The sequence below is a fragment of the Nerophis ophidion genome, linkage group LG03 (assembly GCF_033978795.1).
Source record: "Nerophis ophidion isolate RoL-2023_Sa linkage group LG03, RoL_Noph_v1.0, whole genome shotgun sequence".
In the NCBI taxonomy this organism is placed as follows: domain Eukaryota; kingdom Metazoa; phylum Chordata; class Actinopteri; order Syngnathiformes; family Syngnathidae; genus Nerophis; species Nerophis ophidion.
The window spans coordinates 90,719,510-90,746,162 of record NC_084613.1 but is presented as its reverse complement, the minus strand read 5'-3'; the positions used below and the strand labels follow the sequence as shown (position 1 = coordinate 90,746,162).

Sequence of the window (26,653 nt, the reverse complement as noted above, 5' to 3'; positions counted from 1 at the left end):
TACGACATCCTCGGAAGAACCCACATAAGGGCAAGGAAAACTCACACCCAGTGGGACGCCAGTGACAATGATGACTATGAGAAACCTTGGAGAGGACCTCAAATGTGGGCAACCCCCCCACCCCCCACCCCCCACCCCTTTAGGGGACCAAAAGCAATGGATGTCGAGCGGGTCTAACATGATACTGTGAAAATTCAATCCATAGTGGCTCCAACACAGCCGCGAGAGTTCAGTTCAGAGCGGATCCAAGACAGCAGCGAGAGTCCCGTCCACAGAAAACCATCCCAAGCGGAGGCGGATCAGCAGCGTAGAGATGTCCCCAACCGATACACAGGCGAGCGGTCCATCCTGGGTCTCGACTCTGGACAGCCAGTACTTCATCAATGGTCATCGGACCGGACCCCCTTCACAAGGGAGGGGGGGACAGAGGAGAAAAAGAAAAGAAGCGGCAGATCAACTGGTCTAAAAAAGAGGTCTATTTAAAGACTAGAGTATACGAATGAGTTTTAAGGTGAGACTTAAATGCTTCTACTGAGGTAGCATCTCGAACTGTTACCGGGAGGGCATTCCAGAGTACTGGAATGCCCGCAGACTTTTTTTGGGCTTTAGGACTCACTAATAAACCAGAGTCTTTTGAACGCAGATTTCTTGCCGGGACATATGGTACAATACAATCGGCAAGATAGGATGGAGCTAGACCGTGTAGTATTTTATACATACGTAGTAAAACCTTAAAGTGACATCTTAAGTGCATCTATGTATGATCCGCCTCCCGGATCATACATAGTTTTTGTTCTTGAGTCCTTTTGTGTGTTTTCAGATTATTTTTCGACTCTTCCTGTTCTGAGTTTTGCACTTCCTGTTTTATCTTGTTTCCATGGTTTTTCATTTGTCCCACCTGCTCTTGATTGTTAGGCGCACCTGTGTTCTTATTATTGTTTCTGTATTTAAGCCTGCCTCCTCCTTTTGTTCGGTCTAGGTTCGTTGTTTGCTCCATGCAACAATCACGTTGGATTATCTACTTCTTTGTATCTGTGCTAAGTTTCGCCTTAGCTTCTGTGCGCTCGGCACGCGCTTCTTGGACTCTTTGAACTCGATGCTTGTTAGCGTTAGCTTCCCGTGCGAAGGCATGCACTTTTCTTTTGCCAGTTTTTGTACCAGTGTTTTTCCTTTTTGTATATTAAACCAAGCTCCTACCTGCAATCCCTGCTTGTCCTGGTCCCCGTGCATTTGGGGGTGACTCAACACGGGCATCCAAAATGCGTTCCAAACGTGACAGAATATTTATATTTAGGACAAGAAAAACAAAAAATGTGCACTTAATCTACCATGCTTACTGTCACCACATTTTTGAGCAAATCAATGACTTGCAGTTCAGTAAAACATCCAAAACATAATTATGAATATGAAAATTCCGACTTCACAATTGCATTTGTATACAAATATAGGGTTATTTTCTTAAGCAGATTTTATGCATGCAAGCAAATAATAACTTGTGATTAATCTTGATTAATCACAGATCTAGAGTGATTATTCAGATATGTGTTTGATTGTTACTTCTAACATTACAGAACACGGCCGACATAAAGCACCATATTTGGCCTTGACAGAGGTATACACTCTACTGAATACTAATATTGTTTCTTCCATTTTTAGTCAGTTGGCCTGTATGCAGACCCACCTCTAAATTACAACAACAACCTGTTTTAAGTTCTGCTGAGCTTGCTGCAATTCAACACGGAAGTGGGAAAATAGCTGAAGAATGTGCGAGGAGAGCTGTAGCTGGTAGTAGATGGGGTGGGTCAGCGGATGGAGGCCCCCTCTCAAGGACATTTCATGACATCCAAGACAAACCAAACAGTCCAGTTGCGATCGATTGAATACCCTAAGAAAACAATGACCTGGATGATTGAGAACATCTACACTATATACCCATTCCATGATGTTTCTTCTTCTGTCCTTACTTTCAGCCAGAATGGGAACAAGGGTGTTAAAAGAAGTTTCTCTCTGAGGGAGTCTTATTATGCACTGCATTGGCCTGTTCTGCTCTGGCTGGCCATGCCCCTGTCTGGTATTTTTAGCTATTGTTATGATTTTTCCTGGTCTCTCTGGCTCTTTCCTTCCATCTACCATCTTTCAAGCTTTAAACCACAGCAGCAGTTTGTGTTAGCGACTTCCTTTGTGTGGTCTTTGCTTTCCAGGCAGCTTTTCTCTCTGCACTTACTTCTTCTGTCTTATTCTTACGCTCATGGCTTCTACCCTTTAACTGTTGGGATGAGTGGCTGGTTGCTCTTTGACAAGGTTCAGTGAAGCAGACCTGATCCTGTGGGTTGACAAGTTGTGCTTGCCACTCAGCAGCAGCTTGAGCATAAGTCAAGAGTGGGATCTTTGTCCTTTGTGGAGCTCAAACAATGAAACTACTGCTTAAGGTGGTAGCCTAATTCTTCTAAATTTAGTTTTCTACTGATAAAACCATTTTTTTACATTCCTAATTTTGTTGTACTTTTGGTGTTTAATTAGAAATCCAAATGTTTAGTCATACTTACTGTTTACTGTGAGACTCTGACACTCACTGTCTGTTGGTCCATGTCCATCTTTAATTAGCACCCCAGCAGCAGGGATGCTGTTGAGTCAAGTGTTTTGTCGGAGCTTGGTGTTTTTTCAACACTCACCCTTGACAATGAGAAATTAGTGTTGCCTTTCGCAGGTGTGACCTAAGGAACTAAAAATCTGAAAAAACTATCACATGGAGCCGCCTGGCCTACCGGTACCCTGTTGGGGATGTTATGGGCTGATTCAATTAGGAGGCTGATCCACATCTTTTGTTTCTTATAGTGAAGAAACTCTAACTTTGCTCATTAGTCCGTAATGGAGCTCAGAGCGTGTTGCAGTTGGCTCAGTGAAATCTGGCATTGCTGTACTTGTCTTGTTTTGCTGCCATGGTTGCTTTGTCTATGTCTAACTATGGAGTGTACTGCTCGGCCATACTAACAGTGGCCCTGTTAAAACATTCTCAACATGTTTGTTGTCTCAACAACAACTCCATGATGTCATTGGTGGGAGGGTAAGCTACATCCATATTATGTCAAATCTTCTCCAATAGAATGCAAACAAAAGTTCGAAACATTCTGACAATACATTATGTTTAAAATAAATAACAATTAATGTGACTTAGCAGTGTTTCCCACAGGTCAGGCATCTATTTGTGGTGGTGTGGTCGGGCGGCAGGGTGGTGGGGGTGGTGGGTTGGTGGCAGCGGCCATGAACAACGCAGAGTAGGAATATAATTACAACACTTTATGTACATATTTATTTACAAATTTATATAATATTTATATAATATGTAACTACAAGCTCCATTCACAGACAGAGTCCCATTTAAAAAAAAAAAAATATTATTATTATTTTAATTTTTTTTTATTTGTGGCGGCTGTAATTCTTTTGTGGCGGGCCGCCACAAATAAATGAATGTGTGGGAAACCCTGGACTTAGGGATGTAACAGTAAATATAAATGGGACAATGATTAACCGCTGTATAATTCCAGACCGTTAGTTATACTGTTTAAATTTTAACTTATCGAAAGAGCCGTCATATATTAATGCATTTTAGGCAAGACTGGTTACTTTCTGGAAACAACATTTTTTAACCTTTTAAAATTGTTATTTGAGTGCAATAGGAAACATATGTTTATTGTGTAGAAGGGTTGTCTTTTAAAATAAAGCCAATATTGAAATTTTTTGTAGTTCCCTTTATTTGGCCAGCCGTGCACTAGAATGTCAACTCAAACACACTGGACTCACCATTTACAACTTTGCCTTCCGTGAGCAATTAAAAAGGCTTTTGCCAGGCCCTGAAAGATGATCGGTCGACATTTTACTCCAATCTCATCAATCAGAACACTGGCAATTCTAAGAGGCTCTTCTCCACTATAAATAACCTGAAGCCACAATCACTCTCATTGAATGAAGCTACAGATGAGCGATGCAACAACTTCTTGGACTTTTTTAGATCTAAATTCAACAACATTTTCTCTCTGTTGCCCAGCTCCTTCTCTCTTTCTCTCGCTTGGTGTGTGACCCCTCTCTTACTTCTCCGATATCCAGCAGAGCCACATTGAGAAAACCATAAGAGGAATGAGGCTGACCACCTGCTGTTTAGCCCTCTTCCCATCCACTTTGCTTAAATCACACATCTATACCCTCAGCCCAATCATCACTCAGGTTGTTAACCGTTAGCTTCAAACCGCTAATGTTCCACCTGCTCTTAAAGCAGCTGTCATTTGTTCCCTCCAGAAAAAGCCCTCCCTAGAACCGGACAGTCTTGCAAACTACAAACCTATTTCAAACCTTCTCTTTCTATCCAAGATAGTCGAGAAAACAGTTGCCACACAGCTCCAGGACCATCTTACACATAACATGTATCAAGAATTTCGTTCAGCCCATAGCACCGAGACAGACGACTGCTCACTCAGGATCACCTTCACTCCTTATCCTCCTGGACCTGACATCGTCTCTTGACACTGTGGACCACACCATCTTCCTCTAGCATCTACAGTGCATAACACAGTGAGACTGACAAACCACACATTGAAATAGTTTGAGTGTTATTTTTCAAATCGAACTGAACATGTCTTGCTTGGAGGATGCAAGTCCAGCCCCCATCCATGTCACCAGTGGTGTTCCTCCGGGTTCAGTCCTTGCCCCCATCATTTTTACCATCTACCTGCTTCCCTTTGGTCATGTCATCAGCAAACAAAGACTGTCCTTTCATTGTTACGCTGATGACACACAACTTTACATTAAAACAGCCCCAAACCCCTCCACTGCCCTGTCATCCCTCAACTTCTGCCTTAAGGAAATCAAACCATGGATGAACAGGAACTCCATTCAGCTGAACAGCAATAAAACGGAAGTACTGCTCAATGGTACCCCTCATCAGGTTCAGTCCTCACCCATATCACAATTTACCTTTGATGGACAGGTCATTCTTCTCTCCACCTCAGCAACAAACCAGGGAGTTTGGTTTGACTCCCACCTGACTTTCAAGGACCTCATAAAACATCTCTGCAAAACCTAATTTCACTACCTCCTCAACATTTCAAGACTCTGTTCCACTTTACCCTACCAGCAACAGATCAATGGGTCCATGCCTTTATTTCCTCAAGGCTGGACTACTGTAACAGGCTCTTCGTCGGGATACCTGGCAAGACCATCCAGAAGCTACAATGCATCCAGAACAGGGTTGTGATGACAGCCTGTAAACACGAGCATATCACCCCCATCCTTCAATCACTGCACAGGCTCCCTTTCTCATCCCGGATCAACAACAAAATATTGCTACTCACTTATAAGTGCATCCATGGGTCGCATCTTATGCAGGGTATGTTCTCCCAGGAATGCAGATCAGGCTTCAGACACAGCGTGCAGGTAGGAACAAATGATTTATTTTGAATTAAATCAGAGGGTAACAAAGAAAAATGTGATCATAGCACTTAAGGCAAAACCAAAAGGAGCTAGCGTGGGAGCTAGAAGGCAAAAAGAGCCTAGCGTGGAAGCTAGCAGGTACAGAGCAGGAAATAAAAGTAGTCATCTGTTGAATAAAAACAAACTAGGAAGCCAGACCAAGTGAGGCCAGGCCAAGGACTAAATAGCCCTCTGATTAGTGCCCGGGCAACAAGTGTGCGTCCCGAACACTAACCAGAGGCGGGTGAATGTAATTTGCCGTCATGGCAACTGAGACACACAAACTCAAAAGGTGCTGAAAGCACAAGAGAACGTAAATAAACTATGGTCCGGGCAGCGGATCATAACGCTGTCACTAAATACGGTTTATCGCTACATCTGTAAGTGCAAGTTAAAGCTCTACTATGCAAAGCGAAAGCCATTTATCAACAACATCCAGAAACACCGCCGGCTTCTCTGGGCCCGAGATCATCTAAGATGGACTGATGCAAAGTGGAAAAGTGTTCTGTGGTCTGACGAGTCTACATTTCAAATTGTTTTTGGAAATATTCGACATCGTGTCATCCGGACCAAAGGGGAAGCGAACCATCCAGACTGTTATCGACGCAAAGTTCAAAAGCCAGCATCTGTGATGGTAGGGGGGGCATTAGTGCCCAAGGCATGGGTAACTTACACATCTGTAAAGGCACCATTAATGCTGAAAGGTACATACAGGTTTTGGAACAACATATGCTGCCATCTAAGCGCTGTCTTTTTCATGGACGCCACTGCTTATTTCAGCAAGACAATGCAAAGCCACATTCAGCACGTGTTACAACAGCGTGGCTTTGTAAAAAAAAGACTGTGGGTACTTTCCTGGCCCGTCTGCAGTTCAGACTTGTCTCCCATCAAAAATGTGTGGCGCATTATGAACCCTAAAATACGATAACGGATACCACGGACTGTTGAACGACTGAAGGTCTACATAAAACAAGAATGGGAAATAATTCCACTTTCAAAGCTTCAACAATTAGTTTCCTCAGTTCCCAAATGTGTATGCGTGTTGTTAAAAGAAAAGGTGATATAACACAGTGGTGAAGATGCCCTTTCCCAACTACTTGGCATGTGTGGCAGCCATGAAATTCTAAGTAAATTATTATTTGCAAAAAAAAATAAAGTTTATGAGTTTGAACATCAAATATCTTGTCTTTGTAGTGCATTCAATTGAAAATGGGTTGAAAAGGATTTTCAAATCAGTGTATTCCGTTTATATGTACATCTAACACAATTTCCCAACTCATATGGAAACGGGGTTTGTAAGATTATAAAGAAGAAATGTTTCTTTTGCGGAAATTCAGGTCTGGAACCAATTAACAGTGATAAATGAATTATGACTGTACTGTCATTTACGATTAACCTCATCAGCGGTTTTATTGTTGGCAAAGTGGTTTCCTCTTCCTTACCGCTATGATTACATTGGTACTGCTGGTGCTTTGTTGTGCAATATGTATGGTGATAAACATTTGGCAACGACAGCTGTGTTTTCCTTTCCAATTTTGTCAAGCCTCAAAAATCATTGTCAAAGTTAAAAACTGTGTAATACAATGAGTATTATCTAATAAATGTTCACATTTTGTAAAATATTTGGATCAGTCTTTCTCCAATTCTGGCCTATTTTCAAATAACTCCCCCTCCTCTTTGCAGTTTAGGTCAGTACTGTAAATGCCCTAACTATAACTGTATAGCTTTCAAAGTGATGGGTTTCCGTTACAACCCCCATGCTTAATATTAACATGCTTTGCTTGTTGCTTGTTTTGTATAAACTGTAGCGCTGCCACAGTTTTAAGAGTCACTTTGATTTAACTCCCCCTGTTTTTCCTGTTTTTTTTTCATAGGATCTAAAAAAACCTTTTGACAAAGCCTGGAAGGACTACGAAACAAAAGTGTAAGCCGTCCAAATGTAAATGTTAATTTTGGAAATGTGTAGCCTGTCTTGACTAACCACTCTCCTTCTAATCCATTTGTGATTTCCTCTCACACGCCACATTAATTTAAATTAACCTCTTCTCACCTGCTCCACACTGGGAAGCCTGCACCACTGTGAATGTGCATGTAAAAACCCCCAAAAAGAAATGTGATTTTTATAGGTTTTTGTATATATATCTTACAAGCTGCAAAGGACATTCTTTACTGAAAGGGTAATTCGACCTCTCCCCAGACCCCTTTTGAATAGATAGGTTAGTCTTGGTGCCGACATTAGGCCTCCAGCCAGGTCCTGCATGGCGTCAATCCATGGAGGACAAGCCCCATGGCATAGTTGGCTCCTCTCTTTAAATGCTGTTTGTTCAGGAATGTTGTCTTTGCTGACCAGTTGCTTCATTTGAATGCATTATTTATGCATATAATTGTAATCTATTGATATAAATGTTAGTCGTGGGAATTATTTCTGAACAGACAGCACTTGAAGTTAGCGCCCCGCCATAACCGTCATTTGGACTGTTGACTAAACATAAAAAGCATGACAAACCTGTGTCTGTCTCTCTTTATAACTGGCTGCCTTTCAGACTGCAACACAGTCACAGCTGAAGAAGCACAACACATTGGTACATCTGCACCCAGAAAACTGCTAGCTCGGCTTAAAAATAACTGTCTTATTAGTCTTTTCCCATGTCATCACATAAAATCTGTAGACGCCACAACAATCAAATGCAATTTTAGAAAACTGGTTATACGAAGGTCCTCAGTAGTCCTGAGTTCAATCCCGGGCTCGGGATCGTTCTGTGTGGAGTTTGCATGTTCTCCCGGTGACTGCGTGAGTTCCCTCCGGGTACTCCGGCTTCCTCCTACCTCCAAAGACATGCACCTGGAGATAGGTTGATTGGCAACACTAAATAATTGGCCCAAGTGTGTGAATGTGAGTGTGAATGTTGTCTGTCTATCTGTGTTGGCCCTGCAATGAGGTGGCGACTTGTCCAGGGTGACCCCCGCCTTCCACCCGATTGTAGCTGAGATAGGCTCCAGTGCCCCCCGCCACCCCAAAGGGGATAAGTGGTAGAAAATGTATGGTTGGATGGTTATTTATGTGCAATACTGTCCTTACTGCATACCTATGAGGTCACTCTTTGTCATATTTCTGAGACTGGCATCTTTTTTAACTATATTTTGTCAGTATTGCAAGCAAAATAATTACAGATGTTGCATGGAATGGTCCCTCCCCGCCATTTTGTGATATATTCTGGGATGGGCATTAACAGTTAAACAGTTAAATGCACTGCACGGCTTGATGAGTCTGTATCAATGCCATGTTGAGCTGCACCCCGCAGACACAACGTAACATGAGTTTAAAACATTCAAAGATAGTGATTCTCCTATTTCATTAAAATAGTAGAAATTGGCGGTATTTGAGCAAGTAAATAGAGCTAAATGCCCTTCCCTAGTATATTCCTTCTATTGCCTGCAGGTGTATGCACTATAGTACTATTGTTGTCTTTGTGTAAAATCACCTGGAAACCGACTAGAGCCACTGTCAAAACATTTGCACTTCCAACTTTGTTTGCTTTTAAGCTTTAAAATCCAATAAACTTGTTTTCTAACAATATAACAGAAACTGCTTTGTAGGAAATCTGGCTACCAATCAAATGTCAAAGATGATTTTACACCCCTGACCACTGTTTGTATTTTACAATTGTGTACACCGTCTGACTTTGTGACAATGTGACCTTTTTTTTGTTTTGTTTTTTGCACCAGCACGAAAATAGAAAAGGAGAAAAAGGAGCACGCCAGACAGCACGGGATGATCAGGACGGAGATTAGCGGGGCGGAAATTGCTGAGGAGATGGAGAAGGAAAGGAGATTCTTTCAGCTTCAGATGTGTGAGGTTAGTTTTATTGGGATCTGTTGTCAACTTTGACTCTGATGCACAAGTTGTTAAATATAAACACATTATCCCATAACAATACTGTTAGGGTCCAACTGTCAGCAATAAAAAATGTTATTCACATTTTAAAATTTTTAACAGTCATAAAAATAAGTTAACCACTGCTTCTCGTAAAACATAAAATCAATTAAAGTGTAGATCTTGTTGCGCACATCTTATTTTAACATTCGTGATTGTGACATAAGTGTAAAAAAAAAATAGGACATTTAAGTAAGGGATGCACAATATTTTTTTTCAAACCAATAACTTCCGGTTATAATTTATCACCATTTATACGTGCGTCACACTGAAAAGAAGAGGCAACAACGGTACGCCAGTCACCATCATCAAGCTTGCCAACAGGAAATTCACAATGGCTTTTTTGACACTGGGGAAAAAAGCTGAAGGGCACAAATGTGTACATGAAGGAGCGCCTCACTAAACGCAATTTTGATATCACCAAGATAGCACGCGACTTGAGTAAACGAGGGAAATGTTAGAACTCCCAGAGCAACCAGAACAACAACAATAATAATAGGGTCTGACGGAAAACAAACATCGACATTCAACTACAAAATCACAGCGCTCCAAAGGATTACCGAACAAGAAGATCTGTACTAAGGTGCACATTAATCTACACTTACAGACATTCATAGAGCAACACAAAAGATTGCTGAACAGTAATATGTGGAAGTGAAAAACTTCAGCAGCTTAGATCACTTTAGTCCGGAAATACATAAAGATATAGATCCAGATACAAATGTTTTCTTTCATACCAGGAATAATTGTTTTTATTATACAGAAAAACAATATACTGTAACCATATGTGGAATTAAATTATGGAATGGATTACACAAGGAAATCAAACAAAGCACCAATATGATTCAATTTAAGAGACTGTTCAAGCTCCAAGTATTCACAAAGTACAAAGAAGAACAATTATGATGAACATCTTGAACATTTAAATAATAAAAAAAAATGACATTCTATTTATCTATGTATTTGATATTTTTTACTTTCTTATGGTTTATTTAATAATTTATTTATTCACTGTTCTGTTACAAATAGAGAACAATGATAATTCTTAATAATAAGCTATGCTTCTTCCTACTTCTTTTCGGACATGCTGTAATGAAACAACTGGAAATTAGCGATGTATTACATTGTATCGTATGTATGTTGGAAATAAACTGAACTGAACTGGAATGAACTGATACCGATAACCAATAACTTATTTATGTAAATTTTAAATTTATTCTGTGCACACCAGGAAGTAAGAAAGACTTCCTGGGAAACACAACTGGTGCACACAACGCAGTACGGGTAATCTGGCCTCATTGAAGAGTTTATCAGAGCTATAGTTTTAATTTAGTGTTTCTATTGTTGTGACGTCATGCATGACTACGTTAAAATGCAAAAGTTTAATACAACTCTATAACAATATATTTCCCCGATCACTTTGGTTACAATTGGAATGGGACGAGTTCTGAACCATTCCATTTTAACTTGCTCTGTATGCTGATGAAAACCTGAAAACCATTGGAATAGTCGCTCTACAAAAATGACAAGATTGGAAACATAACAGTTTTATGATCATAAAGCTATTCTAATGTAGTTTTTGGAATATAACACCCATACCTAGAATTTTTTATATGATGTATCGCCTTAGCCCTTTTTGATATACTGTCATGAACTTAACTGACAACTTGTTTTACTTTCAAGAGAACAAGATGAAAGGGTTGAAAACGTATTTAGATAGAAAACACACTTTTGGCTCTGGCTGAACCTGTCTGTTGGCGCCTGACTGGGTCCCATCTTGACAATGTTTTGCAGTATCTCCTCAAAGTCAACGAGATCAAAATCAAGAAGGGAGTAGACCTGTTGCAGAACCTCATCAAATACTTCCATGCGCAGTGCAAGTAAGACATACTGCATATTAATTGCAACCTTGCCTTGGTGTAACACAAGTAGTAGTAGTTTTTGTGTAATCATGCTGTAATGCAAAAAGTAATACGTCATATGAATCTTGTTCAGTTTCTTTCAGGATGGTCTCAAAGCAGTGGACAACCTGAAGCCTTCCATAGAAAAACTGGCCACAGATCTCCACACAGTGGGTTACTTTTACATGACTGCCACTCCATTCAATTGTAATCGTTGTTCAGCCGCTGTCCCCGAAATCCTCAATGTTTTGTTCTCTGCAGATAAAGCAGGCGCAGGATGAGGAGCGGAAGCAGCTGACACAGTTACGAGATGTTCTTAAGACAGCGCTACAAGTGGAGCAGAAAGAGGTAACACACATGCACTCATAAAAAAAGTTACTTTTGTGTCAGTGTTCTTAATGTTAACACTTGACTTTACATGGCCTTAGCATAATAACACATGCTGAATTGCTATAAATTGCACATTTTATTGTGAAATGTAGATTTTTTTTATAAAACTTTTGCTATGCTGTAAATCAGTTCAATGTCCTGAAAGAAATGCTTAATTGTCGTTTTTTGGCCATTTTTTCCTGCCATAGTTAAACAAATGAGTGAAATTTTCCACAGTGGAACCTCTAAGAACATGCCGGAAATGTAAATAATCTGTTACAGTGTCACATTGTCACCATTGTAAAACTCGAAAAACAATACAGGCAATATTTTTGTGTTTATAATTGTACGCGTGAAAACCCACAGACGCACACACACACACACACACACACACACACACACACACACACACACACACACACACACACACACACACACACACACATTCTTGAGGTTCTTCTGGTATCAAGATAGTAACCTATTTAAGATACTATTTTTGTTTTTTTATTCATACACAGTGCAATCACTTAGTGTGCAATATGTATATACATATGCAAGGTGGCAATAGTAGTGTTATTACTATTACCCCTTTTTAGTTTTTTTGTTTTCTTATGACATTTTACTTGTTACTGTATGTAAAATCTGCATCGCAAACACAAAATGCCCATATTGTCAAACAAAGTCTATATTATTTCCTATGAATATTTGCCAAAGCCAAAGAAAAACAGCAAAAAACACATGTTGATCGTTTAAAATTGACTAATTTGTCATCTTGCACAAGGATGTTTTGAATTCCGAATTGCATCATCACGGTCAGCTTTAGAGGTTCCACTGTCTTGTATTCGTATCTTTGCAAACCAAGCATCCTCATTCTATTAAGATGACAAATTAATCTGACCTGAAGTTTTTTTCCCTCTCTTATTGCCTACATGTTTTGTGAAACAAGTCTAGAAGAGTAAGTAAATCAACAAAACATTGATGGTCGTGTTTTGTATTTCATAGGATTTTATTTCATACGAGATTGCATTTTTATGTTTGTGATTTGCCTCTGTAGAGTCTCATCTCCAGATTTGATGTTGATATTGTTTTAGTTTATAAAGACAAGATTCGGGTCTGTTGTTTAAACATTGTCCCATTAGCAAAATGTGGACAGAATATCAATAAAAGCATCAAAATATGTGTCATCACTCACCTTGACAAGTCATTTCCTGACTAAAATAAAACCTTAGTCTGCTCAATAACTGCTTATGCATTTGTTACTGAAAGAAAAATGTGAGACGTTTTTTCCAACATACTCATCCTATTAATTTAGCCCTTCCAGTCTGGAGTAGGATTTATCACTTTTACATACTTTTGTGTTTATCTATATATTTCACCTTGTAAACTTTTCATCTTGTCTCGGTTGATTTTTTTTTTTTTTCAGTCCAATGCTACTGCCTGTCAGACATGGGATTTATGGATTTTTAAAGGGAGACAGATTTTTAGGAGCCATCCTTTTAAAAGAAATGGTCAAAAACTGTCTCATTCTTATATATTTTTTTTTATCAAGAAAACAATCAATGGTAGAAGTTATAAGATTAAATTGTGGATCAGAATAATTTCAATTTACACAAACATGACACTATCTGTGTTGGCCCTGCGATGGAGATGGCAAATCGTCCAGGGTGTACGCTGCCTTCCACCTGAATGCAGCTGGGATTGGCTCCAGCACCGCCGTAACCTCTAGAGGGACAAGCAGTAGAAAATGGACGGTTGGATGGATAGTTTACTATATTATGTATTGCTATTTATAAAAGCATTGCTCTTTTTTGAATCACTATTTTTATTGTTTTTATTTGAACTTCTGGAATTAAGTTGAATAGGATTGGATACAAGGTTTTGGACTCCTGAGATTTAGTATTAGGCTTTATCTATATCTTATTGATATTTTTCCAGGATTCACAGGTGCGTCAGAGCAATACCTACAGCCTACATCAGCCGCAAGGCAACAAGGAACACGGCACTGAGCGCAGCGGCTACCTTTACAAGAGAAGCGACGGGTAAGTCACTTGTTTCCCTCACTAGATATACCTGCACAATCCAAGGGGGTCCACTGTTACATTAGTATCCAAAAGTGTGCTTTTGCAATGATAATAATGTTTAGTTGGATAAAACTGCAGGTTGCGTAAAGTGTGGCAGAAGAGAAAGTGTACGGCAAAGAACGGATACCTCACCATCCCACATGGCACTGTAAGCAACCAAAACCCACAATCAAAATAAACAACAAAGTCTGTTTGTGATGAAGGGAGATACTCAAATCCTGCATTTATTGTTATTTAAATGACCTGCGAAAGCCAATAGACATCCAAAGCTGATTTTCTATTCCATCTTTCATACAGGCAAACAGGCCTCCAGCCAAACTGAACCTGCTCACTTGTCAGGTGAAGAACAATCCTGAGGAGAAGAAGAGCTTTGACCTCATTTCGCGTAAGTTGAGCAAGCTAACATTTTCTTCGCTCGCCACTGTCCCCGAAAAAAACAATTACCACTCCACTTCAACTAAAAGACAGCATAGGTTTAATTCCATACGGTTAATAATTAATAGCTTAGTATTTTTCACACCAATCATTCATTGTTCGGGACGGCGTGGCGAAGTTGGTAGAGTGGCTGTGCCAGCAATCTGAGGGTTGCTGGTTCGATCCCCACCTTCTACCAGCCTAATCAAGTCCGTTGTGTCCTTGGGCAAGACACTTCACCCTTGCTCCTGATGGGTCCTGGTGAGCGCCTTGCATGGCAGCTCCCTCCATCAGTGTGTGAATGTGTGTGAATGGGCGAATGTGGAAATACTGTCAATGCGCTTTGGGCTCCTTAAAAAGGGGTAGAAAAGCGCTATACAAGTACAACCCATTTACCATTTATTAATTTTACTTGTTCAAACATTTTCCAACATTGTATATTACAGAATAATAAAAGTATGTATAATTTGTGGATACATTTGCAACTCTGTTTTTATCTCTCTGTAGAAACTTCAAATCAGTTGATTTAGCCTTTGACATAATTGAACTTTGCTTAAAGCAGAGGTTCTTAAACTTTTTTGACCAAGTGCCATCTCAATAAACACTGAAGTCACTCTCCAAGTACCACCATATCAACTAACATTAAAATACAGTATCCTAAGTATTTATTAAATACAAGGCAGAGGTTTTATTAAGCAACTATATTCAATATTTTGGCCACTGTAACATTACACAAAATTTGAACAGTAACACTGTTTGAAAATAGGAAAATAAAACACTGTACTTCATTCAAGTGATTCTTTTGGCGTACCTTAAGATGGCGCCTGCGTACCACTGTGGTACACGTACCACAGTTTGTGTATCACTGGCTTTGAACCTTTTTTTAAAATATGTTGTTTTGTTTTTATTTTTGTCAAGCTGCTATTCTTCCCTTTCGAAAGATTATGTAACACGCCATGGGAATTCTGCCTCGACCTGTAACATTAAGTAACTCTTGAACAAGCATGATTATTATACTATTGGTAATTGTCACTTTTTTGTACATCTTTCCAAAGCAACACAATGCAAAATGTCTTTCTTTCTCACATTTTAGATGACAGAACATATCACTTTCAGGCTGAGGATGACCAGGATTGCCAAATGTAAGACGATGTTCCATCCTTTACTTTTAAAAATGACTTCACTCTCCACGCTTGGTCTGATTCTTTTCGAGGTTTCTTCCTGAGAGGGAGTTTTTCGCTTGCCTCTGTAACCAAAGCGTTTGCTGATGTTTTACTTTCGAGTATGCGAAGTATTGGGTCTGCTCCACGTGTAATGTTTTTGTGAATTATTTGAAAATAAAATCCACTTTAGTCTGAAGTGTAAGGGCCCTATTCTACCATTTTCTTAGGTAAAAAAAGGTCTACAATTGCTCAGGTTCTGGTTGCACTGCATTTTCTCTCGTGACTAAAGTCTCACTGCGCGCCTTCACCCAAGATGTGCACTTAGGGTGAAGCAAACCTTAAATGTGGGCACTCACTGTTAACTTTGTCCCTATGTGTATTCTCCCACCGACATGATTACTTTTTTTTATGTACTTCTGAGGCTGTAATAAATCTAGCGCTCCAAGAAGATGAAACATTGTATAATCACTTGAAGTTTGGAAGAAGTGTCCACCACAAATAATGATACTAGACACCTCCAGAAACGATCAAATCTTTTCTGATTGCTTCAACCAAAACACCTGGAAACATTGATTGAGCTTTGGATAAATGCACCGTAATGGTACTCTGAATTAACTATAAAAATTCAAAAGGCACATTGTTGTCTCGTGAATGCTACCACAGCGGATGGGCACCGCGTGTATATCTGCTGTGTATGGACATCCTGGGACTAACAGACACGATTTTGTCCAGACCGTGATCGTAGGACTATGTGACTATTTAATAGAAAATACATATGTAATGTTGCGTCTGTCATTTTGTTTGATTTACTTTTTGAAGGGTAATATCACACTGTCATGCTCCTCCGCGCAAGCACACTCAAACACAGAAGATTTGTGCTAAACAGAACTGTTAATGTCATAAATGACATTTGGGTGTTTATAATGATAAGTGAAACAAAGTTTAATCTTCAGATTATTATTCACATCCAGCCAGTAAGAAGAAGCTGTTGTAGCGTACATACACACACTACATCACCATGGTGACACACGCATACGTGAGCAGCACTGCCTGGATTTTGAAATTGAAAGTATTATCTTTTTCATGGATTTTATTACCATTCACAAGTGTTCGTGAAACTCCAAGTTCCATAATTTTTTACGCAACCAGGAAAAAAAGGCGCCAAAGTGAAGTCCACCTCTTTAGTAATCAGCTTAGTTTAATTTAATTTTAGCACTTTTGCCTAACATACGCTGGAGTTGGCGTGGTTAAATGGAAGAATACAAATGATGGGAACGTGCCTGAATTCAAATGCGTAAAGAACATTTAAGCACAGAACCGGAGAATAGTACCTTAAGTGCATTCTTTATAAACCTTTTGCCACTTCATCCCCAACACACAAGCTCATGCCTTTCCTTATTTCTACCTCCTATCCAGAGACCCTTTACCGTACTTTCACTTGTCCTCTTGTTTATTTTTGCCTTCTTTTTCTTTGTGTTCGTCCTCGACCTTACGTCCCGACGTGCCTCGCTTGGTACTCCTCCCTGCAGCTGGATCTCCGTGCTCCAGAACAGCAAAGAAGAGGCGCTGAACCAAGCCTTCAAAGGGGACCAGCACGTCGGCGAGAACAACATCGTGCAGGAGCTGACCAAGGCCATCCTGGCCGAGGTGAAGAGGATGACGGGAAACGACGTATGCTGCGATTGCGGCGCGCCCAGTGAGTATTCCAGCTGACAGTCTTCAATTAACATCCATGTTTGGGATGATGTCAGCATACAGCAGCACTAATCCCCTTTGCAGCGTCAAAAATCATTGCGCTTTATTGAAAGCATATGCTTATTTGAACTACTTGCCAGCCCCCCTTGTCCGTCAGCAGAGGTGTAAATCTACTATATGAAAGAGTGTATTCCAAGCAGCCTTGGTCACTTTCCTCCTGGAGAGTGTAAAAAAGCCTTCAGGCAGCTGTTAAAACGTCCACAAAGACAAAACACAGTTGGTGTAACCTTTTACAAAGGAGGTGTCAGAAAGTGTGTCTTAGATTTTTAACTATTTGCAATGTTATTTTCCTTTTTTCCTCCAGACCCAACATGGTTGTCCACCAACTTGGGCATCCTCACTTGTATTGAATGCTCAGGGATCCATAGGGAGCTGGGAGTCCACTACTCCAGGATCCAGTCGCTCACTCTGGATGTACTCAGCACCTCAGAGCTCTTGGTAGGACACTTTTACATGCACTCTGCTGCTCTCCATCACTTATAGTATTGTTTATTTAAAGTGTGAGGTTTCAAAGGAGGTGCAGAAGCTTGAGATTTTTTTTTATTTAAAATTACCTGCTTGAAACCCAGACAAAAAGTTACATTATCGTGCATTAAATAATTTTTTCGGGTTAAAACCATAAGACACAATAGTATTTTTTTAATGCATTGTCCTGTACAGGCGACAACAGCAGTTTGTGCCACCTGAATATTTTTTTTTCTTTTGTAATCAATTTCAACAATCATATTACCAAAAAAAACAACACTGAGAACTTATCTTGGTTTTAACATTTTTCTTAAATTCCACATGCATTTCCGTACTTTGATGCCTTGTTGCGTCAAACATCTTCATCAGTTTATATGAAAAATAGTCCTCATATAGTATCTCATCTTGTCCACCACAGAGGACAGAGGAATAACGTTTTCAGTATCTTACAACTGACTGCATGTTACTCAAAACAACCTCATAGTATTGGGTACACACGTTTAAAGGTAGAAATTAAGTGTGTTTTCAGCACAATGGCTGTATAATGCTCTTTTTTTCCAAGATGGCGCCGCTGTAGTGGCTGCTGTTGGCAGGAGCTCTGTGCTCTTGTGTCATCCTTTTGTGTTTCCCTCTTGTTTTCTTGTGTTATTATATATATACATATATATATATATATATATATACATATATATATATATTTGTATATATATATTTGCCTTTTGGTCCGGGACCCTTTGGGACTATGTGACAAGGGGTGGAACTTTCGTGACCTCTGCGGTGCTTTCTTGTGGACTTCTGGATCTGCATTCCGGGAGCCTTTTGGCCATGGAGACCAGCTGCTGGGTCCCTGCCACATCCGAGTCGGTTTGGAGAGATTGGAGGACAAGCTTCACTGTGCCTTGGCTGAATGAGCAGGTATCGGACACCTCAGTCTTCTTGGACGTATCATCGCTCATCCATGCGGACTGGACACTGGCCAAGAGTTGGTTGGCAACCGAGAGTGGAGTCAGCTCTCTTGGTTGCTTTGTTGGGTCTGCTCCGGTCTCTGGCCATGCTCCCTCCACCCCAGCAGACGACGGCGTGGAACACCGCAGAGGCCACCACAGTGTATATGTTTCTTTTACTTTTTATTCATAACTGTATGTAGAAGTGTCTGGTTGCATCAGCTCCGCTACTTCAATGTCTTTAATGTCCTATGTGTTCTTTGATTTTTGATGTTTCCCTCTTACACACATGTAAGGGGGATGTGTACTATGGCTATAAGTTGTTTTTCTCCCCTTGGCCTCAGTCTGGACCCCCTGTCCAGGGGCCCAGGCTTAGATCGATTTTTTAAATTTTATTTTAATCTTTTATTTTTTTTCTCCGATTCCCCCCCCCACTTGTTGACCTGTATCTCACCTTTTTTGTAAGGGGCGCCAGAAGTTGGCAGACCCGTCAGCAATCCTGTTCTGTCTCCCTGTAATGTGTGTCTGACCTTGAATGGGATTGTGCTCAAAATTTTAATTTCCCCTCGGGGATTAATAAATCATAGTATGTCTGATTCTGATTCTGTTTGTGATAAATGGGGCCAAAGACAGGTTTAAACCTCAAGGGACAAAGGGTTACTTTTGTTTTCCCTTCTGTAAATTTGTGCTGTATTTTGGCCATAATACATGATTTTTGATGCAGTTATTCAACAATACCCCAAAGCCAAACAGGAAATAGAAGTCATTCATTTTTCAAAGGGCCTAAATACATTTTGGATTCTTATTGCAAGTGTAATTTGCAATTTCAGCCCTAAACAAAGTTATTTAAAAAAAAGAAGGAAGGTTTTTTAATGGAATTTTAATCATTTGAAAGCCTTTTGATCAAGTGATATCGCGGTTTTGTATAAATTAGGTTATTTTACGACTTTAAACCTCTGATATTATTTGATCAAAAGGCATTCAAAAGAGTCAACATTAAAAAAACATGACATGTTTTATATTTTTGTTTAAGACTGAAATGTATTGAAAAATTTAAGCAAACAATTTCACTTTTTTGTTCATTTATTGTTGTTTTTTGTTTTAATGTAGTAGAAAAGTAAAGTTAAAGTACCAATGATTGTCACACACACTAAATGTGACGAAATTATTGTCTGCATTTGACCCATCACCCTTGATCACCCTCTGGGAGGTGAGGGGAGCAGTGGGCAGCAGCGGTGCCGCGCCCGGGAATCAGTTTTGGTGATTTAACCCCCAATTCCAACCCTTAATGCTGAGTGCCAAGCAGGGAGGTAATGGGTCCCATTTTATAGTCTTTGGTATGACCCGGCCGGGGTTTGAACTCACGACCTCCCGACGGACACTTTAACCACTAGGCCACTGAGTAGCCCCACAAAATATACTTCAGAGAATTGCGTTTTCAGGAGTAGGCCTAATTGGTGATTAGACACGCTCTCTCAACTAGCCTTAAATAACTGAAATACTGTTTTGTTTTTTTCAATATATCATCCATCCAATCATCCGTTTTCTACCGCTTATTCCTCAGCGTCGCGGGGGGTGCTGGAGCTTATCCCAGCTGCATTCGGGCAGAAGGCATGGTATAAACCAGGGGTAGGGAACCTATGTCTCTAGAGCCAGATGTGGCTCTTTTGATGACTGCATCAGGCTCTCAAATAAATCTTAGCAGACGTTGCTTAACACAATAAGTAATGAATAATACTGCTGGTAATCACAGTGTTAAAAATAACGTTAAAAATGTAAAACATTCTCATGCATTTTAATCCATCCATCCGGTTTCTACCGCACCTATTCAAGAAGTCGCATTAATGATAAGAAGTATTGTATTTATTGTTGGTTAGCTTCAGAATAACAATGTAATTAAAAAGAATAAGAGACTAATTTTACTCAAAAAATGTTGGTCTTTCTTAAAAATGCACGCATTTAGTTGTATTCAGTCTTGAAAAAAAACATCATATGGCTCTCACGGAAATCATTTTTTAAATATTCAGCTAGTATGGCTCTCTCAGCCAAAAAGGTTCCCGACCCCTGGTATAAACCCTGGCAAGTCGCCTCCTTATAGCAGGGCCAAAACTGATAGAGAAACATTTACCCTCAAATTCACACACTAGGGCCAATTAAGTGTTGCAAATATATGTTTACTTTAAAAAAGCTTTGGTTTTGACAGATATTCCATTAATTAATTAACCTCTCCCTTCACTATTTGTCTTATTTTGTGTATTCCGGAGAACCAGTGTCCTCTACAGAAGACATTTGATTTTGGTCTATTTATTTGGTATTTTGAGTTACAGGATCGCTCTGCTGTTTTAATGGTCTTCTGCAAAAAAGCCAGTCAAAGTTAATCTCTATCACAGCGCTAGCAAATGTGAGTCTTCCTTTTTTTACTGAACTCGCGGCCACCAGTTGATTCGGCCAAAAGATGAAAAAAATAACCTTGAGGAACACTACTACTAGTATACATAAAGCATTTGAACAAATGACTACTGACAGCATCTGATGTTAACAAGTTACAGCTACACCCAAGTTACATAAATCACATTACAAAAAAAAAATGTTTCCGCCAAAAAGAAGAGGACGTAAAGGGGCGTCTTAAGGAGCACCTCCGTTATTTAAATCACAAGGTTGGACGCAAATGTTCTATGTTGGCTAGCCAGGTTAAAATGTCAATTCAAATATCTGCCAATGTGTTTACAGTGGTCCAAGTTCTTCTCTAAAATAGGAGCACTGTAGTGATTTTAGGAATTTGCTGCATAAATGTTTGTCTCCCAAATTTTAAACTGAACTGGTGGACCGGTACGGTGTCATTCCCCAGCACAATTTGGCCCCTTGACCGCCAGTTGAATAACCCTGGTCAAGAATGTCTGCTGCACTATCTATTTAAGTGTTGTATCAATGCTGTGACACGTAACTGCTGTGCATTCCACAGCTGGCCAAGAATGTGGGGAATGCAGGCTTCAATGAAATAATGGAGGCTTGCTTAAGTGCTGAAAACACGATGAAACCCAACCCCTCCAGTGACATGTAAGTGCACTCCTCCCCAACCACTTGTCGACGCCATCTTTTAGTGGATGCCATAGTTGATGAGTTTGACACACTGCACCCTTCCACCAGGCAGGCGAGGAAAGACTTCATCATCGCTAAGTACACAGAGAAGCGCTTCGCCAGGAAGAAATATCCAGACTCGGTGTCGCGGCTCCACACACTGTGCGAAGCAGTAAAGGCTCGGAACATCGTCTCTCTCATCCAGGTCTACGCCGAGGGAGTAGACCTTATGGAGCCCATACCGCTTGCCAACGGACATGTTAGTACACAAAATGCATTTACATCCACAGTATTAGGTACAGTTGTTTGTGTTATTGAGATATCAAGACGATAATTCCTATTATAGTTTTTGTGGTGTTTCTCGTCGCATACTAATATCAGGGCCTCAACTTGTAGAATTTACACCAATATCTAAATCCCTTAGTTTTAATGCAAGTCTTTTGTCCCCCCAGGAGCAGGGAAACGGCGCTTCATCTTGCGGTCAGGCTGGTGGACAGAACGTCGCTCCACATTGTCGACTTCCTCACTCAGAACAGGTGCACACAAACCAGCCACATTCAAATATGGCTTTATACAAGGTTCACTCAGCCAGCATTTCTTACGGCTGTCCATCTATCTATGGGACATGTAACAGGTGCCACCTATCTTATGTTAACATTAGCTGGAGCGCAACGACAGTATGAAATTCTATCCCTTCATTCATTAATGATCAGAAAGTAATTATAGACGAGCCAAGTAATATTTTTCCCTGTTTGAGCATGACTGTGTTTTTTATTTATTCATCAATATGTTGTGGCTGTCTGTGTGCAGTTTAAATTTGGATAAGCAAACGACCAAAGGGAGCACGGCGCTGCACTATTGCTGTCTGACTGACAACAGTGAGTGCCTGAAGCTGCTGCTGAGGGGGAAGGCATCCATAGACATTGGTAAGAAACGCTCCTTACTTTTGTCATTCATGGTTTGTACTTTGTTCTTAAATATTATATATAGGTATATACTGTATATATACATACAAATATATATATAATATATGTATATATATGTATATTTGTGTCTATATATATGTGTCTCTCTCTCTCTGTATATAATATATATATATATATATATAATGTATATATATATATATATATATATATAATATATACATATATATATAATGTATATATATATATATATATATATATACATTATATATATATATACATATTATATACAGAGAGAGAGAGACACATATATATAGACACAAATATACATATATATACATATATTATATATATATTTGTATGTATATATACAGTATATACCTATATATATATATATATATATATATATATATATACATTATATATATATATATATATTATATACAGAGAGAGAGAGACACATATATATAGACACAAATATACATATATATACATATATTATATATATATTTGTATGTATATATACAGTATATACCTATATATATATATATATATATATATATATATATATATATATATATATATATATATATATATATATATAATGTGTATATGTATGTATATACAAAACCAGTGCAGTTGGCACCTTGTGTAAATCGTGAATAAAAACAGAATACAATGATTTGCAAATCCTTTTCAACCTATATTCAATTGAATGGACTGCAAAGACAAGATACTTAACGTTTGAACTGGTAAACTTTGTTGTTGTTTTTTTCAAATTTTAGCTCATTTGGATTTTGATGCCTACAACATGTTTCAAAAAAGCTGGCACAAGTGGTAAGACAGACTGAGAAAGTTCAGGAATGCTCATCAAACACTTATTTAGAACATCCCACAGGTGAACAGGCTAATTGGGAACAGGTGGGTGCCACGATTGGGTATAAAAGCAGCTTCCATTAAATGCTCAGTCATTCACAAACAGGAAGGGGCGAGGGTCACCACTTTGTGAACAAATGCGTGAGCTATTTGTCGAACAGTTTAAGAACAACATTTCTCAAAGAGCTATTGCAAAGACTTTAGGGATTTCACCATCTATTGTCCGTAAAACAAAAAGTTCAGAGAATTTGGAGAAATCACTGCACGTAAGTGATGATATTACAACCTTTGATTTCTCAGGCAGTACTGCATAAAAAAGCGACATCAGTGTGTAAAGGATATCACCACATGGGCTAAGGAACACGTCAGAAAACCACTGTCAGTAACAACAGTTTGTCGGTACATCTGTAAGTGCAATGTAAAGCGAAAGCTGTTTATCAACAACACCCAAAAACGCAGCCGGCTTCGCTGGGTCTGCCCTCATCTAAGGTAGACTGAAGCAAAGTGGAAAAGTGTTATGTGGTCTGACAAGTCCACATTTCAAATTGTTTTTGGAACTGTTAACTTTGTGTCCTCTGGAACAAAGAGGAAAAGAACCATCCAGATTGTTTTAGGCACCCATTTCAAACGCCAGCATCTGTGATAGTATGGGGGTGTATTAGTGCCCAAAGTATAGGTAACTTACACATCTGAGAAGGCACCGTTAATCCTGAAAGGTACATACAGGTTTTGGAGCAAAATATGTTGCCAGCCAAGCAACGTTTTCTTGGACGCCACTGTTTATTAAAGCAAGACAATGCCAAGCCACGTGATACAACAGCGTGGCTCCATAGTAAAAGAGTGCGAGTACTAGACTGGCCTGCCTGTAGTCCAGACCTGTCTCCCTTTGAAAATGTGTGGCGTAATATGAAGCCTAAAATACCACAACAGAGACCCCGGACTGTTGGGGACGGCGTGGCGCAGTGGGAGAGTGGCCGTGCGCAACCCGAGGGTCCACGGTTTACTCCCCACCTAGTACCAACCGCCTCACGTCCGTTGTGTCCTGAGCAAGACACTTCACCCTTGCTCCTGATGGGTGCTGGTTAGCGCCTTGCATGGCAGCTCCCTCCATCAGTGTATGAATGTGTGTGTGAATGGGTAAATGTGGAAGTAGTGTCAAAGCGCTTTGAGTACCTTGAAGGTAGAAAAGCGCTATACAAGTACAACACATTTATCATTTATCATTGAAGAACTTAAGCTGTACATCAAGCAAGAATGGGAAAATATTCCACTTGAAAAGCTTAAAAAAAATGTTTTCTTTAGTTCCCAAACGTTTACAGAGTGTTTTTAAAAGGAAAGGCCATATAACACAGTGATAAAAATGCCCCTGTGCCAAATATTTTGCAATGTGTTGCTGCCATTAAATTTTAAGTTAGTGATTATTTGTAAAAAAAAAAAAAAAAAAAAAGTGTCTCAGTTCGAACATTGAATACTTGGTCTTTGCAGTCTATTTAATTGAATATAAGTTGAAAAGGATTTGCAAATCATTGCTGTTTTTATTTACGACTTACAAAACGTGCCTGCCCACTTCACTGGCTTTGGGTTTTGTATATATACAAATATTTTTAAAGGAGATTTAATCAACTGTTTATCCACTCTAAAAATGTAAAGGTCTTAAACACACTTTTATGGCGCTCACAACACATTCGTTTGTCATCGTATTCTATAATTAAATTCACATTTTCAAAATGTTTTTATGTTAAATCACTGTTTGTTGATTATTTAAAAAATGTAACTGAAAATGTAGTTAAATAACATTTTCATTTTTGTAAGATTTTTTAAAAACTTACAAAATATTTACTTATAAAAATAGTGATTCTATTTCATTACATTTTCTCTTAAATCATTTATTTCAATGTGCGCCATTAATTTTAGAACAGCTTTGATGTACAGTATATCCATCCTTCCGCAATCACAGGGGTGACTGGAGTCTATCCCAGCTGCATTCAGGCGGAAGGCAGGGTACACACCCTGGTTAAGTGTATATGAAGGGAAAAAAAGTGTGTTTGTATTTTCACAACATAGCCAGTATGTGTTGTATGAGAAAATTATGCAGAAGTAAGTGTGAAGCTTATATAAACATCATGGGTCTCTATCACAGAGAGTGTTAGGTTTAGTTCCCAAGAGGTTCGGCACCATGGCGACTCTTTCTCACAACACTAATCTTTCTTCCTCGGCATGTCATCTACAAAACAGACAGATAATATCGACAGAGAGGCGGAGGACAGGGAGTCTCAGTGTGGGAAACAACCTTATTGCACATTTCTTGTGTAAATGGGAGGAAGGAAAGTGGGTCGAGTGTTTGCGCCGTTATTGACGACATTTTTCCGTGGTCTCCCCTGTCAGCTAACGAGACCGGGGAAACGCCGCTGGACATCGCCCGCAGGCTCAAACACCTCCAGTGTGAGGAGCTGGTGAGCTCGCAGCATTAACTTTCCAATAACAAATCACTTCCCTGAAAGAACATAGACTCATTTTGTATTTGTCTGTTTAGTTGAATCAGGCGCTGGCAGGGAAATTCAACGCACACGTTCATGTGGAGTATGAATGGTGCCTGCAGCATGAAGACTTGGATGAGAGTGATGAGGATCTGGATGAAAAGGTGACACACTGGTTTAAAGATTTATTACGTTTGTCAAAACCATTCATGACACCAAATATACATGCGAAATGAGGAAATAAAGGTTTCTGCAGAAGATAATACATTTAAAATGATCTAATAGATATCTTTTGAGGTACTTGAAGGAGGCTGTGCACAAGAGATGCCGTTGCAATCAGAGTTTATTTTGAATAGAACAGTTTCACGATATAAATGATCTATATGGGAATTTAAAGTCTTGCCTTTAAGTTGGAGGGAAAATTGTACTGGAAATTGTATTTTTTTGTGCTAATACAGAGGTACTTCATTTTAAAAGTGTTTTGAGATAAGAGCTGTCCCTCGGGTAATTGCTATGCTTTAAGTTGCAAGCAAAAATTTTAGTTCCAAGCATACCTGCTATTAGTTGGCGTAGCAAACCTACTCAGTGGCCTAGTGGTTAGAGTGTCCGCCCTGAGATCGGTAGGTTGGGAGTTCAAACCCCGGTCGACTCATACCAAAGACTATGAAAAAATGGGACCCATTGCCTCCCTGCTTGGCACTCAGCATCAAGGGTTGGAATTGGGGGTTAAATCACCACAAATGATTCGCGGGCGCGGCACCGCTGCTGCTCACTGCTCCCCTCACTTCCCAGGGGGTGAACAAGGGGACG

The 26,653-nt window shown here is 39.6% G+C and overlaps 1 protein-coding gene across 1 annotated transcript in view; it reads left to right on the top strand.

The window, feature by feature from the left end:
• LOC133550236 (arf-GAP with SH3 domain, ANK repeat and PH domain-containing protein 2-like) overlaps positions 1–26,653 on the top strand; it is a 116,028-nt gene that overhangs the window by 70,441 nt on the left and 18,934 nt on the right. The window contains exons 5-21 of the mRNA XM_061896401.1: positions 7,338–7,387; positions 9,190–9,319; positions 11,192–11,277; positions 11,393–11,468; positions 11,560–11,646; positions 13,603–13,706; positions 13,827–13,896; positions 14,046–14,133; positions 15,256–15,304; positions 16,855–17,021; positions 17,385–17,518; positions 21,452–21,546; positions 21,637–21,830; positions 22,004–22,103; positions 22,378–22,493; positions 25,752–25,819; positions 25,900–26,007. Coding sequence (XP_061752385.1) covers positions 7,338–7,387; positions 9,190–9,319; positions 11,192–11,277; positions 11,393–11,468; positions 11,560–11,646; positions 13,603–13,706; positions 13,827–13,896; positions 14,046–14,133; positions 15,256–15,304; positions 16,855–17,021; positions 17,385–17,518; positions 21,452–21,546; positions 21,637–21,830; positions 22,004–22,103; positions 22,378–22,493; positions 25,752–25,819; positions 25,900–26,007 — 1,722 coding nt within the window. The remainder of the gene's footprint in view (positions 1–7,337; positions 7,388–9,189; positions 9,320–11,191; positions 11,278–11,392; positions 11,469–11,559; positions 11,647–13,602; positions 13,707–13,826; positions 13,897–14,045; positions 14,134–15,255; positions 15,305–16,854; positions 17,022–17,384; positions 17,519–21,451; positions 21,547–21,636; positions 21,831–22,003; positions 22,104–22,377; positions 22,494–25,751; positions 25,820–25,899; positions 26,008–26,653) is intronic.